Here is a 16,784-nt window from a genome sequence, read left to right as displayed (position 1 = left end):
TGCTCTGTTTTTTCTCATTCACTAGATCCAGTCGCTACATTAAGCTCCACATTTTCTACGTGCCCCTCCCTTCCTGACCGGCAGCTAACCCCGTCACCTGACCTCCCTCGCCCACCAGCACACTTGTTCTCTTTTCTCCATTAGCCTTGCAGCGCATGTACATGCCGACTCATTCCCATCCATTCTCAGACAGAGCCTCTTGTGTGCCCAGCCGGATTCCTGCATGTTTTATGAACTTGCTGATACTTTCCTTGATTCCTAACTGGATGAGTTTGCCGGTCACTTCCTTTCCTTGTCTGATTGGTATTGACTTTTAAAACTGAACATTTTAACTTTATCCACCCCGCAACTTGGGTCGTGGCGTTTGGGTGCAGACCTGCTGACACTGAGCGATCACAGATTCAAGTACTTTTTTTCAGAAACAGAACTTCATTTGGTAACAATAGTTCTGATCTCAGCTCAGCCGCAGTTATCGGATGAACATGAAGTGGAGCATCTATTCTCTCAATAATTAATTATTTCACTGACTTAGGAGATGAGGGTGCTCTATTTGCCTTCATGGCCTACTTTGCTTACTTTGTCCAGTTCTCTGCCGATAATGACCTCAATGAGTCACTAAAGAATCAAAGCTTTATGTTCATGTAGGGAAACTACAAAATGAACTACAAACAAACTACACAATTAACTCCTTAATGTGCTGTACACTTTAATTGCCTTGCATTGAAAGAGACGATAAACTGAGGTTATGTGTAGCTCTACTCTGTGTCCGCTGAGAGAAGAGGGTTTCTGCTGATGTGGTTCCTAATTGGTTGTGGAGGACATTCACTCTGCATGTTGGGTAAACAATTAGCGTAAAGCGTGTGACTTGAATAAAACTGTGAAAATGTAATTGGAAAAATTTGTGAAATTTGGCAGAGACATTTTTTTCCTAATAGCATAAGCAGACAGTTAACTGCCACCCGGTCCCTTCATCGAGGAATCCTTCAAATATCAAACTAAGAAAAACAAAGAAAAATAAATAAAACTGCTATATAGTTTTAATCTCAAATGTGTTTTTTTTATTTTGTATTTTTGTATATTTGTAAACAGTCCATTGGTTTGCTGATAACTAGAAAATAATGAGCAACTATTTGATAATCAAATCCTAATCAAAACATGTTTTCAAGTAAAAATGTCAAATATTGTCGATGTTGAGTTTCTCAAATGGAAGGATTTCTTCTATCTTTTGGTTTTTCCCAGTGGCTTCATCTTGGAACTCGTGATGGGGACAACATAATTGAGCAGAATATTCACCGATTATTTGCTCAACACAAAACCCATTGTGCAACTAATACATTGTGGCGGTTGTCGCTCAATGAAAAAAAGACAAAATGCACTAACAATGGATCATGTCATTCAGAACAGAGGAGCTATAATCAATTAATGTTCCACGAGTTTATACATTCAATTGAGAATCTGCTGGAAGCACACTTACAGGGTTTTGTTTGGTCTATTTCACTTCATGTCAAAATGGCGCCGAACATCTGCCAAAGAAAACGCACATTTGTGAGAGTCTCTGGAGGCAAACGGGGTCTAACCCAGCGCTCCTCACACAGGCCGCATTTTTCTGTTTGAAACAACTGCTGAGAAAGCCGCCTTTGTCTTCCCGAACCTCTCACGAGAGACAAGGCCCGCACTATACTCAGGTTCGACGGGGGCGGGAGCACAGGAGGGGGCGGCCGTGGGGCTTCACTGAAGCGTACACATCCAGTATGTATGGCTTCGCACCTTCACTCCCTCCCTCCCCTTCATCTGTGTCCCATTTCCCCCGTCTCCCTCCGCATCCTCCTGCTTCATGACTGGGCTGTCGGGAGGAGACTGCAGTCCTCGCTGTTCAGGATTACTGCCAACTGAAAAGGTGCTAATGGCCTCTAGCTGGAGAACAGGCAGTGCCCTTTCTCCACTTCCATCCCTCTACCTTTTATTATCTCCATGTCTTTTACCCACTCTCCTTCTCCTCCTCCTCCTCCTTTCTCTCCATTGGTGAGCAGCATTCAACAGAGAAGTCTGCCCTTGGATCTGCATGTTATCCCCTCACTGCTGACCTAGCATGGGGCATTTAACATCCAACAGCCAACTAAGTGTTACTTTTCTACAGTGTTTCCAGTTCTTTATGCTAGCAGGAGACCGAACAATGACCTTTGTTGGAAAAGATCTGGCTACATTCAAGCAGTTAAACCAAAATCGACAAGCACGAAGCTGGTTATTGTCGTTATATAACACACTATACGACGACAGCAGCTATAAATGCATCAGGAGCAATGCTGTAAGAACGGATGCCCCCGTTGACAGGATCAACGGTGAGCTCTTAATTAGTTAGATTGAGATTCTTATGTTTATTTCTGGCGCATGCCGTGTGCCTCCCACACCTCTCTCTGCCCGCCAACCCCGCTGACAATCAGAGCTACACATTGACCTTAATTCTCCCTGATTACCAAACAGAGAGGCTGACCTTTTCACACAATCATGCACTCCCAGTTCCACTTTGCTCACGTGTGTACATCCACACACCCACACACACCCACACACACGCACACACACACACAGAAATGCTTCCATCTAAAAAAGGCCCACCATAACGAGTGCTCCTCACACACACATTGTAAGGCTGTTGACAAACAGGTCACCTTGTGCTGGGTGCTTGTACCCACTTACCCTGACTGACCTGCTCTCTTCAGTCTAATTGGAATCTGACATGATGCACGATGCCCTCCTAAAAAGGGCGCCTTGGCACGAGGAACTTCTTATTCTGTTGCTGCTAATTTGGCATGTTTTTGTCTATTAAGTACAAATCGCATTTCAGAGTTTAGATTAATTCACTTTATGGCAGTAGGTTGTTATCCTTCGCTGCACTACAGAATTAATATCTAGATAGATAGATAGATAGATATAAAAAATATAATAAGAAAATAAAAAAATTCACAAAATCCGTGGCGTCCCGATATTTTTGAATGTTACAACTATTTAGAAGAAACTACCAGAATGGATGCATTCAAGTACTCAAGGGGGGGGGGGGGGAAGAAACTACATTTCCAACATCCTATTCACAACATCTGTGTTTGTTGTTCTATTTCCGACAACACAGCTCGATATTTTTTTTTTTTGTGCGTTCATTAATGTCAGAAGGTAAATGTATCCTTGAATTGACAACTACCTTAACTCACAATGACAACCAAGCTTTGACAAAAAAACAGTCATGTTGGCTTTAAGTCTTGTGCATTTTAAATGCACTAAGTCTCGTGCATTTAAAATGCAACAGATGGCTGTTTGTAAGGTATACTATGATCCATCGTGCAGTGTGCTATCAAACATTGTTGGTATAAGTGTAGTCAGGCTTCATATATGGAAGAGGTTGTTGTGTTCTTTGGAATATGAAGGGGGTGGTGGTGAACCACAGGGATTCAACTGTTCTAAAAGCATTTTCAGCACTATTTATTTTACTTTTATCGACCCTTCCCTGACTCATTTTTCCTCTTGCTGTGAGGGAAAAAACGCTGTTTGCTCCTCTCTAAGAGGCGCAGCTGGAGCTGCAGCAGCCGGAGAAGCAGAATTAAATAGGAGGTGGTGGAAATAATATTCCTTCCAGTTTAGCATCCAGCCAGCGTCCACTGTCACACTGTGTTGCACTTAGGATTGCAGCGGCAGGTTGTGGTTGAGTCCCACACTTTATTTGTTTTTCTACTTTACTTGGATACAGATACTGCAAATCTTGCCTTTTTTTTTTTTAGAGAGATGTCCCCACATGTTCCACATGCGACATCAACACACCTTCTCTCTCTGTCATCACGGCCTCCTTCTTTGCTCCCTCTCTCTCGCATCTCTACAGCTCACTGTGCGGTATCAGATCATACTGCAACGTGTGGATACATTTCTCTAAAGACACATGCAATGCAAAGAAAAACGTGAAATCCTTCAATCCAAAAGGAAGAGCAAAGCTCCGCCTCCTCACCGTTCACACACAAACTGTATATGTTCAGAGAAAACATAAATATACAAGCTGATTGGCAGAACATTGGGGTCCAGGTGGACCGGAGGCCCAGAGCAGAAAGGAAGCCGGGATTGCACGAGACCCCTGCACCTCAGCCTCCGATCGCCGCATTCGTAGCTTATATTCTCCAGGATGAGCCCGAGGCCTCCTCTGTCAGTAACCACCACCACACAGTACGGCAACCATGAATAAACAATCTGGACATGTGCAGTGTACAGAACAGATGAAAACACACAGACACACAGCTCTCCTCGCTGAGCTGAAAACACACCTGTAGAATGTGATTGACTGAAGCCCTGAAGAATACATTGTGAATAATGTATGATCCTTTTAAGCCACAGAGAAACAACCCGATGCCGCAAAGGAAATGCGAGTTGCATCGGAAGAATGTGTGAGCGACTTGCCCGTGCTTGCACCGTAACCTGCAGAAAGACACAAGGGCACAGTGTGTGTCTCTAGAGGCACTGGGAACAGACGGTTCAACATCTATAAATCAAACCAGGCAGGAACATCTGTGCATAACTTGGGATTAACGGTAATATGGAAAAAAAGAAATGTCTCCAGTGGAAGAGGAAAGTCTAACGTGAGAGATTTGAGGTACATTCGGTTCCATCTCTTGTTCAGCTTGTGTTTAAGAAGAGATTTCTTTAAATGTGCGGCCGGTACTCCACAACTACCGGTAAATTAGAAAGAAATTAGAAAGAACGTGAAACAAAAACACAAGGCGAATTCTGACCACACGGTGAGGTTGATTTCCAACAACGCAGAATTCCTAAAAAGGTAGTAATTCATCGAATCAAACGAGACCCTTAAGTTGTCCCTGCCGATCACAAAACACACTCAGCTTCTGCGGCTATAAAGCCCAAATTGTCCTCGTCTTACGCCATCTGTGTCAGGGCAAAGAGAAAAAAATGACACCATCTGTGAATCCCTGGCACGGCCTGTGTACCAGTGGCTATGTTCAACCCCGGTGGTAAAAAAGACGTCTCCATCCCACAAGCGTCTCCATACACACTGGCCCACGATGTTCATGAGCGTCACAACTCACCACAGAGCCTGAAAGCCAGAAGATGCTTCTGAATACTGAAGGTTAAAGGTTATTTTCATAACGGTGTCACTCAGTGCGACGTGATGAACGTGATCATGTGAGGTTTGAGCAGACGAAGGATTTCTGCGTGTTGTTTTTCTCTGTGATGCAATATGCATTGTGCACATCAAGGAACAGTGTACAGCTGCTGATACCATACCGAGAACCCAAGACCAAAACAATGAATAATGCCTATTGAAGGAAATATTGAATTTGAAATAATAAGAAAACAAGACTATAAATCGAACGAGACATTCAATGTCTGCTTTCAGTATTTGACGAGCTATATTACACATGTCAGTACCAAATAGGTATTGAGGTTTTGACACCCGGCACTGCTCGATACGTGACTGAAAGCTGCAAACTGATCCCAAGATAACCTCACCATGATGAACAACACAAGACAAGAACACACAGCAGGCCGCTCTGCTTTGTGGAACGCCAAACAGTAAGCACTTTGTGCTGTTCCCCTTCAGAAGATCTAGCCTAACATTATGAAAGTCTACGAATAAGCTGAGGTCCTCGGTTGGCTGGGTCATGGCACAGTGCGAGGTGAGAACGCGATGAAGAAAAGATGAAAGACAAAGCGGCGCAGACACAAGAGCTCGGGAGCAACACTGGCCTGCACACCGCCAAGGGAGGTCTATCATGGCAGCCGGAGAGCAAGAGGAAGCCAGAGTTATTTTGTTTTCTTTCAGTCGCTCTGTGGAAGTTCAAACCTCTAACACACAACCGTACACTCTTGCATAACTGCTGTATTTGACCTGTGGCGAAACTACCGAAATAAAAGTGAAGCAGTGTGTGCTTTCAGTTAAAGGAGAGATAACTGTGGATAGCGATCAATAATTTTTCATTTATTTTTCCTGCAGGGGAACTTTTGTTGGCCCGGGATTCAGCCTGGAACTCAGTGCTGATGGCCTGCATGTCGACGCAAACACACGCATGTGTCAAATGGCTGCAGTATACACGTAATCATACCTCTGATGTGATGTCCTTACATTCTGGCATGCCTTGATGCAGATCCTCCCACAAGGTCATCAGGTCGAGTTGCATCACTTCCCTCTTTCCTGAAATTCTCTGGTCTTATCAAACATTATTAGTTTCCCCTCATCTTATTGTGTTTTCTCTCTCAGGAAGCAGCACTGCAGGGTTTAGTCTTGATTGTCTGTGGGGAATTTGCTTCAGTTTCAATGAAACAAAGCTGTGCAAGAATGCCGCACCATCGGTCCGCCGCTAAGATTCATTCGCTGTCACTTCCGATATCGGAGCGAGTGAAAATGACCGCCTACGTGCACAAAGGCTCACATTACACAATTCATCCATCACACCGCTCCTTCTACTAATTGTTACTCTCTGTGTTCTCGTCTCCGGCGCAGAGATAGCTGCACCGGAGGAGGAACAGAAGAATGAAACGGTGCGGACGTGACGACAGCGCGCTCCCTCCGGCGGGCCGGACCCAACAGATTGACTGTCTGAGTAAATAAAGCGAGGCCGATGAGGACTCGCCGCTGGTCTTACCTGTTTCCTGTTCTTATTAATTAAGTGGCGCAGGGAAGGAAACTCGAAGACACAGAGCTCCATCTCCTGTGTTTCCTTCCCACCAGTGGGATTACCTCGGGAAAACCTGGGGTTCACACTTCATTCTGCAACATAACAAGATGCACAACATGAGGCGCTGGCGCCACACAAAGAGTAGCACGGCATACAACTGAACTCTCGTGAATTGCATTGAATGGTGAAAAATGGCTCCCGATCCCACAGCGGATCTTTGGTCCACGGCACGGATTTCATTTTGCTTTTAAACGGAAAGTAAAAAAAAAGGAACAGACATTATTTGTGGTGCACTGTTTTGATCATTGCAGACCGTTTCATCAGCCTCCGTCACACGGTGCTCGTCTGTGTGTACTGTTACACTCTCTTCCTGTCTCGCTGCACACATTGAGAGGCTGCGCCATGTGTTCTACAGGCAGTCAAAAAACATGTCAGAGCATAGCCAGGTGCAGCAGCTCCAATAGACATATTGTCCTATTCATCCATCCGACTGTCGCTCCTCTGGCCCAGATGGACCTGGGAAACATCCAGCCTGAATATTACTCATCCTTAATTATGTGTTTGAAATGACAAAAGCTATCCTGGAAGACCCGTCTGGCATCTCCTGGTCAAACCAATGTCCTGCCCAGAGATGTTTCTCTCACTTGTCACGACGACCACACATATCAAACCCATGATGGCGTGTCATCCCCGTTGCACACGTCCCATAGGATCATATAGATAAGGCCCCCCCAGCCCCCGCCCCCACCAAACACGGTGTCCAACCCAAATCAATTGCTTTTTGTTTAAGAGAGCGGTCTTCGTCTCGGGCCCTGTTTGACAGCTCAAGTCATTATCCCTTAAGCAAATAAAGGAGGAGGTAGGATTAGGAGGCAACTTTGGATAACCCCACCCCCATGAAACAAGAGACGGATGGCCACAAGGACAAGAGGAACTCTATTGGTGTCTGTCGTCTCTTAAGAAGGGGAAGTTAAATACACCAAGTCCTCGTCAGGGCTGTTATAGCAGTTCGTCTAGTCTAGTGTTCGCCAATTAGCATTCATGCTTTGAAATTGTAGCCAACGGTAAATAAAGCGTTCTCAACCATAATTGAAGTTGAATAGGTGACACATTTCTCCATGCCAGGGGTTTTCAAAGTCTGCCACCAATTGCTGTTGGAAAATCCTTTAAAATCCTTGAAACTAAGCTTCCACAACTCAGATATCGACCCTCCGTATCACGTCTCTATTTGATTTGTTCCTCTTCTTCTGTCTGCCATGATCGGATCAGCTTCAAGTGATAGTTTGTGACATTTTGGAGAGGCAAGAGAAACGTACGAGGTCTATGGAATAACCTTGAAGTAACAAGCCAAAGACAACCATAAGACAAACATAAATCACAGCTCCTTGTCACTCGTGTTCTCTTCATGTTTTCGGAGCTCTTGAGCTCAGTTTTTCTGTGTGGGTGAGTGACCTTTATAAAACTGCTGATGCTTTTTGCTCCCCGCTTGATGCCAAGCTGTGTATTCAGAGACAAAGAGGCCGATGTCAGGTGTTTGTATTTTTGCAGATTGCCCCTTTGAGAGAAGCAGCCAAGAGAGCAAGCGATAATTCAGCAGCCCCAGACGTCTGTAATCGCCCCTTCGCATCTTCTGCTTCGTCCTTTACGACACGCCGCAGATCTCTGTTTTCCAAAAATATCTGAGCGTTCAGTTCGGGGGGTTGCTGCTGCAGGAGACATGGGAATCGCTTTCAAAATCAACTTCAAAAAAGAGACGTGCTTTTCATTCCAACTTTCTGGATCGCTGTCTACGTTCCATTACTTTGAATGATTTTATTTTTCGAAGGGAGCTCTTAATCTACAATGCTACGTAAAGCCTGTGATATGAGCAGTGAGGCGTGGATACACTCTTATTCCAATTCTCATCATCATCGTCATCATCATCATCATCATCTCAGATGATCCCACTAAATGTAATCAGTGTTATAAGTTCAGGCTTGCACTGAGGTGTCCTCAGTCCTCCAGGGGATCAGCCAAATCTCACATTAGCTAAACAACAGCCAGGAGGCCGCCTGACAGTTGGATCCTTTAGGAGTCTGGCAGATCCCCTACATTTACGTGTCTATACAGGCTCTATATATATATATATATATATATATATATATATATATATATATATATATATATAAGTTAACTCTTCAAATGTCCCAAAGAGAGACACTGGGAATTACTTGTGTTACTTTCACCCAGAGGCTCTGAAAATAGAATATAGTGTAGCTAAAGACAAATTTAAAAATCGATTCCTATTGTGCAGTTTTTGGACAGCTGGCACTACTGTCCTTATAAGATAATTCCTGTCTGCTAATAGTTTTGATACAAATCAAATTGTTGTGCTGATGCTTCAAGATACAGAACATCGGCAGTCACTTAATGCAACTACTGAACAATCTGTAAAGCTGATCTTGCTGCGCATACATCATTCAATCATTGACAAATACAGTATGTTCTTTATTGACTGTGGGAATAGCGTGGGTCGTCCTTTAAAGGTCGGCGGATTGATTCCGAGCTCCTCCTGTGTCCTTGAGCAAGACACGGAACGCCAAGTTGCTCCCCGGGTGCTTTTCAGTACCTCACTGCTCCTAAAGTTCATGAAGTATATGATGTAACAATTGTAATAAAAATGTAAGTTCAAGTTATTTTCAGTTTACAATTTAACTGAGTTTAAAACTCTTTTGGGTATATGGAGGAAATATCAACTTTAGTTGGTTACAAAATGAGCGATCCGGGCATGTTGGAGAGTTGGAATCCGCATATCAATGCAAACGACATGCTGTGCAGAAGAAGTGGGCCCTCTGCTCTCCATGTCACAAACAAACGTATGCTACGACAGATCCATTTCCACACATTTTGCACGAGAGGCGATAACTGACAAGTGTAAAATAACAGAAAAGGCCACCGTTCATTTAAATCTATACATTTGTGCAGGGTTCAGGGACCGGTTCTTTTCACAGGTTCTGTTAATACCTGCAAAATAAATGCCCTGATCCCAGTACAGCTTCACGTCACAAGTTCCACTAATATGAACCCCAAAGGGAGCATATATTTTGAGTGGAGGGGGAGACTTTGAGAGTGGGAATACATCACTTTACCAGAGGCAGGTTTTGGCCAACTGTGTTACCAAATTAGACCTCAAGTTTCCTGTACTCAAATTCATTTTTTGTGTCCTTTGAGAAACAAAAACTTGCCTTTTACAGTCTCGCCTCAAATCGGTCATCTCTTAGACTGCTTAATTATCACCTCTTCTTCTAGGATGTTCGCTTTTTCACTCATCTCAGTCGACAGGTTTGACCCCTTCATCAGCCAATCAGGACTGTCCTCTAACAAGCACACTGTCATATGTGCACATATCTATTATATGAGGTAGTGAATGAGAAGATGAAATAGTGATAGCAGTGTTACACCATTGTCTCTCCTTCTTTTAACCCAACATTAAACTCTTTTTTTTCTTTTCTTGCAGATCTATGAAAATAAATGTTTGACCTTTAATGTGCTGCTAAGGTCAAGGAGTGCAGGCAAGTGGGGGAGGGTGTAAAAGGACGAAAGGAAAGATGTGGCAAACGCTCGGGAGAGACGCAATAATAATAAGATGCGTCATTCCTAAATTCTTGATCAAATCCTGCTCCTTCCTCACTTGTGCTATCTGTCAGTTGCCTCCACCCAGCAGCCAGGCTGGAGCCGGCCTTGCAGCTGTCCACAGTCCGGCGTTACATAACAAGGCTGCATCACAAACCCCCCTCGAGCCACTTTGCAGCCTCTCCACCATGACACTGTCACCCCGCTGAGGAAATGGCACGAGGACAAAGTTGCATGCCCGGCTTCAGGGACAGACACACACAAGCTGTCCTCTCCTCTGAGATCCGCTTGCTGAGGGTCAAGTTAATGAGGTAATGCTGTGCAGTAATTGCTCATTTGCTTCCCTATTCCCATGGACCCGTGCCCCCGCCCCCCTCCCCCACCTTTTAAACCTCCACTCAAACACACAGGCAGCTCAAGTGTGGGCGGCTGTGCTCAAGCTATACTGGCCGACCCAGTTTCCCACCGTGATCTTTTCGAACAGTGCGTATTGTTTCGTGCCCAAAAAAAGTGCGTCTTTACGCGCCTGCTGAATATGAGACCGAATCAAATGGTTCAAGACATATTTCAGTCAGGCTCTGTGACAGGTGCGTGTTTCACCTTCAATATATGCACGTTGAAAGCTCAAACCTGTTCGACCAGGTCGTCATGTAAACAACACATCGCAAGAGTAACTGAGACGACAGCTGAGTTGAGCTGAGAAGACGTTGGACTGCCTGACGTGTTTGGAAAACTGTACATTTAAATCGATTGAAATAATATTTAAAAAGCAGCAGTTCGATAATATTTTGATATCTGAAGATGTGTTTTAAACCTCTGGTTCTGCCGAGTGAGGCCAGAAGGGGGCGACTCCTGTGGTTGCAAAAAGAAGTTGGATTGTATAGAAGTCTATGAGAAAATGACCCTACTTCTATGTTGATTTATTACCTCAGTAAACATTGTAAACACACGTTTATGGTGTCAATCTTTAGTTTAAAGTCTTCTTCAATACAACATGATGTTCATTTCATAAATTGTGGTCCAGTTTAGAGTCAAATAGACCATAAAGCAGAATATGCTTTAGGGCGGGCTTACTGTGATTGACAGGTCGCTGCTGCTACCGGAGGCGAATACAGCGTCTCTACGTCTCTCCTCCGCGTTACGAATACGGTAACGTCAGTTCATTGGTTGCGAAAAACAACAACATGGCGACGGCCGTAATCCAAGATGGAGGCTTCAAAACGGCATTCCACAAACCAGTGGGTGACGTCATAATGACGACGTCCACTTCTTATACGGTCTGTGGTTTAAAGTGCACCTGAAACACAATGGAGGAGAATTCCACCAGCGGTGCACAATTTAACAGCCTCAAATTCATTCTTTCACATAAGAGGAAGTAGGGCCTTGGCAATGTAAGTGCACTTCTCCGAGAGCGCGTAAAGGATCACGGTGGCCATTGAATGCATCTCGACTCACACTCGAGTGACAAGAGCCCAACAACAGTTTGTGTCCTTGAAGACACTCAAACGCCTCCAATATGCTGATTCCAAAAATATCACACGTATTGTTTCCTCGCGGTTCCGTTATGGAAACTACACATCGACACTGAATGAGGTTTTTGTTTGTGTGTTCATTGCCACTGATGAGCTAATTTGAAGGGCTGTCCGTGGTTATTTTAGGAGACAACACATGAGAATTAGCTGTGCGTAGCTCAGCAGGATCACTTCCTGACATTATACCAACGTGTGGATATTAAGACAATCCGTCTTTGTTATCACATGTAGACAGCTCAAGCCCCTCCAGCTACATTGTCATGTTTTGCTCATGAGGTGGACTGTGTGTGTGTGTGGGGTGTGGGCTGTGTGTGTGTGTGTGTGTGTGTGTGTGTGTGTGTGTGGGGGGGGGGGGGTACATATGTTATGAGGAACAAATGTGTTCACTGTAAACATGATGTTTGTGAGAGGTTGCCGACATCCAATGGGAATTCAATAATGGGGGCAACAAAGAATTAGCCAGTGTTTTGTGTCAGTTGCTAAGCAAACTAAGTCTGATATGACAGAATGCAACTCTCCAGTGTGTCCCACCTACGCAATACTCATATATCCACCAAGGACCCCACAATGCACTCTGTGCTGTAAAAACAATGCAGTCTTGTGCACAAAAAAATTAATTAAAAAAACACACACACACAACATGGGGTAGTATTACATAAATCCTATGAGGAAACTGGCCTATGTCGGTGTGTGTGTGGAAGACCAGTTAATTAACCTCCATTAATGGGAGCGCCAGGGGTCGGTCCACCATTAAAGATATTAACATCACACCATCCACTACTGAGGGAGCTATATGCAGAGAAGTGGCCCACAAATCAGGTTTATATGACACGAAAGTTTCAAAGCACACCGAATTCTGTGCGCCATCTGTTTCACATAAACCTGCTATTACTTCTACATTGTCAAGTGTTAAAACATTATCCCCGGGTGTACTGCAACTCCACTAAAAACTTCATTATTCTTCTATTACGGTCCAACACAGATTCCACAGCAGAATACCAGGAATGTTCGTGAATTAGAGAATGAATCTGAACCTAAAAACACCCACAGTACATCAGCACACTACATCTCTCACCGTGTAATGGTGTGTTACTGGACCGTCCTGTGTGTGTGTGTGTGTGTGTGTGTGTGTGTGTGTGTGTGTGTGTGTGTGTGTGTGCGTGTGTGTGCGTGCGTGTGCGTGTGTGTGTGTGCGTGCGTGCGTGCGTGCGTGCGTGCGTGCGTGTGTGTGTACGTGCATGCAGTGTTGTAGCAACAACAAGGTAACTACAGCTGTTTCGAAAATAATGAGGCTCCTGTATGTTGTGGTTGAACTGACAATAAAGATGTAACCTGCACATACATATATGAGGGGTTTAGGCTCAGACTTCATGTCAAAGCTTTTCTTTCCTCGCTGAGTTGGACACACAGCACGCAGCCCAGGACCCACAATACAGGAGATGTTGGGTGAAGATGTGTTATTTTTTAGTCTATTGTATTTCTATTGTCTTCTCTGAGGGAGCTTACAGACTAACTCGGGGTAATCCCTTAATGCGTTTTCTTGTTGTTCAGAACTTCTCTTGTCTGGGGTACCCATGAGCTCTAAGGACCCCTGGACGAGTCTGGACCACGGTTAACGGGAGGCTTCGCACACATTTGTATACAACCTTCTATTGTGTTGTTACGCTATAAATGTGTCAGGGTTAGGGTCACCTTGACACATGTTGACAAGGAGAACGTCTTGCTTTTGATCAACCAACCTTCATGATGCCACAAGGAGCGTTTCCAGCTCCATGACTCCTCTCGGCGGAGTGATCACGGCTGCCACTCCCGATCCGCGGACTGCCGTGCTCCCTGTACCGTCCATTGGTGTAAACTCCTTCGGCTCCGTAGCCCTGGGCAGCGGCCGACACCTCCAAGTACGCCCGGGCACCGGTCAGAGTCAGCGCGGCCGCGTCGCCGGTGATTCCCGCTGTGTTGGTGGCACCCTGGGCCGGCGGGGCGCCCATGGTGGGATCCAGAAAATGTCCCGACAGCACGTCTGAAGCGTGTACCCCTGCCATGGTCCAACGGCGTTACAGCAATGCCCTCCGCTCCTCGGTGCGAACACAGTCCATGTTCTCAAAGCACGGCGGACTTGTTGACGTCCGGGGCGAGCGGCTCGTCTTCTTCTCCGGATCACTAGTGGTCCATCATCGGGGCGCGCGGCGGCGGATGGTCAGACCGCCGTCCCGGTGAGAGCTGAGCAGAGACGGCGTACCCCTCACAAACACAGGGGGATATGAACTTATGCCGAGTGGGGTTTACCGTTCACAGCTTCCACTCTCGTGTCCTTGTCCTCTGAAAATGTGTGCCGCTCACCACGTCCGCTCCTGTGGACTGTGCGCGCTGCGCTGCGCTGCGCGTCGCCTCGCGTCCTGTTCACTTTGGCAGAGCTCGCAGACCGCAGCGCTTACCCCTCTCTCGCGCATCCGCGGGACAAATTCAAGACTGCGAGAGCGCAATCGCAATGAGAGCCCCCCCCCCCCCCCCCCCCCCCCCAAAAAAAAAAAAACAACGCATGCGCGCGTGTGCAATTAAAACTAGCATCTCGCGCGCGCAATGAGAGTTTGATTCTCCGGTACGGTGCGCGCGCACCTTCTCCCCAACAGCACGCGGACAATAGAGAACGTTTGTGTGTTCAACATTGGGAAATGTGTCATTGGCCTTCACTTTAGGCTATATAGTTTTATTTGATTAAATATCATCGTTATGTTTGAAGTGAAGCGCTTGTAACTCACTTACAAACTCACTCAATGCCATTTACTGAACTATCCGCATGAGGGCGCTAGAGAGCCTCAGTATTTAGAAATGCGAAGTGCAAACTGGATTTTAATACATTTGTTTGAAAATACAATTTTACGCAGGTTTTTGTGTATATTAGTGGAAGCCTTTCTGAGCTGTACTCTCAGGGTGAGCAGACTTTCGGAAACAGAAAAGCCAACCACTTGGGTGTTCCATAAAATATTGCTTAAAAAATGAAAGATCTTTTTATTAAAAAATGTAATTAAAGTTGAATTAAATAAGCAGCTTTTTAAAGATGGTATTTATGTTAATTAATTTAGCATTTATTTCAGTGTCTAAACATCAATGGCCCGACATTAAGATTGTCAAGGACATCAGAGAAGAGGTCACATGTCCAGAGCCGTTGTATCAATTAACAACACATGTGGGAATTATTTCAATACAGACAAGTTTATAGTTAGCATATTATTATTTTTGTATCTGGCCTCTGCACCCCTTTATTTCCCCTTGTATGAAACAAATTGAGTTGTAAGAGTCAGCTGTTATTTTCCTTGGCAATAGCCGGTTGGACTTGAACAATCAGGTCCATAATTTCACGTTTGAAAGTGCCAGTGCGGCTGCTCTGCAACTGGATGATACTGGATGAGCCAATAGAGGAGATTAAGCCCACTGCTCCCTGAAGAGAAGAACTCTGTTCACTTTCTGAGAAACCACTGCATCTCTCCAACCCTCTGTTTGTTGATTGTCCCACAGCCACATGAGGGTCCAAGCTGAGTGCCCCCCTCCCCTCTCTCTCTCTCTCTTTCTGTGCACGGTGTCCTTGTCTCTCGCCCCCTCTCGCTGTGTCTATTTCCTTTCTCTTATATGTGTGAACGGTGCGCTTGAGAACTTGTGAGTCTGTCCTCTTTCCAGGTATGGACCATATTTGTTTACAATCTATCCATGATTGTGTCCTCCAGATTGCCTACGCTTTTGTCTTTACAACGTTGGTCTACTCTGTACACAACCAATCTATTTCATGTCCGTCCGACCAGAAACAGGGGTCCCTCCTCTGTTCTTCCTCCATTGTTTCCTATTAAATGCTTTCTGGGAAGCACCCCCCAGAAAGCATTTGTCCTACGCTGTGTGCTGCTGCACAGCGTGTCCTACGCTGTGCAGCAGGTGATTTGTGATACTGGGCAACATAAATGAAACCCACTTGTCTGCAGCCTGGCTTCAGGTGCGTTACATCAATGACACAGTGTGTCCTTGTTTTCAGGGAAATGCGCTACAATGCAGGACAAACCAGATATGTTTCCTTATTCAGCTGCTGTTGCAGCTTCAAAGACGGGAATCCTGCTCACAACACTGTTTTCACCCAGCAAGCGTGCGAAGGAGAATAGTAACGGTTCGCACGGGAACACTTGTGTTGACACCTCCTCTATAATTTCACAGCATCACTCTTCATCAAAGATGCGGGGAGGCTCTTCCTTCCCCCCGCCTCCCTTCTTCTTAGGAATCAATTTGAAGACAAACAACAGGAGTGGAGACAGGACATGTTAGCGCCACTGGTTCCCTGCTGCACTCGGAGTAAACTTGGGAAAGACTGCAGTTGTGCAACATCATCATCGCACGCAGTTTGACCTTGACAACCCCTGTTTCACATCGCACAAAACTGAGCGTCTGCTCGCGCCTCCGAGCCTCCAGGGCGAAGCCGACTACAACAATGGCGTCGCAATTCAACATCAGGCCAAGCCCTCATCGTCAGACGAGACGTGGCCAGTAAGCTGGGATAATGCGAACCCATTCGTAAACCCACCGAGGAGGCAAATTAAATCACGGCCAATTTGTATATCAACGAAGTCGTGTGCAGCAAGAGGGAGCATATATACGGCCGAGCTAATCACAGCCAAAGCGACGTCGTTACATCGTAGACACACTTGATCCGGGTGAGATTTGTAATCGTCAGATGTTTTGTCAGAGGGCGAGACGGTCTGAAGAAGTTACGGGGCCTTATTCAAGGGTGTCGCTCCATGGATATTTTCACAGACCTTGGGGGCGATAAGTGGCTTAATCTGCAGCCAAAACACAGCCTCTCTAATCACATTCTGTTCTACGATTGAGAGTGACTTAGAGGAATATGAGTCCTGGTGGAGCCCGGCTACTTCTCAAGGACAAACAGGACAGCGGGAGGGAGGAGTGAATGGAATATGTGAATGTATGAATATGGGAC

At 45.5% G+C, this 16,784-nt stretch overlaps 1 protein-coding gene across 1 annotated transcript in view; it reads right to left on the bottom strand.

The window, feature by feature from the left end:
* si:ch211-210g13.5 (inactive phospholipase C-like protein 2) overlaps positions 1-14,239 on the bottom strand; it is a 58,724-nt gene extending 44,485 nt beyond the window's left edge. The window contains exon 1 of the mRNA XM_034538705.1: positions 13,549-14,239. Within this exon, the coding sequence (XP_034394596.1) occupies positions 13,549-13,851 (303 nt within the window). The 5' untranslated portion in view covers positions 13,852-14,239. The remainder of the gene's footprint in view (positions 1-13,548) is intronic.
* Between the last annotated feature and the right edge of the window lie 2,545 nt (positions 14,240-16,784).

Source organism: Cyclopterus lumpus, chromosome 8 (assembly GCF_009769545.1).
Source record: "Cyclopterus lumpus isolate fCycLum1 chromosome 8, fCycLum1.pri, whole genome shotgun sequence".
Lineage (NCBI taxonomy): Eukaryota > Metazoa > Chordata > Actinopteri > Perciformes > Cyclopteridae > Cyclopterus > Cyclopterus lumpus.
This window is presented reverse-complemented; position numbering and strand designations above follow the sequence as displayed.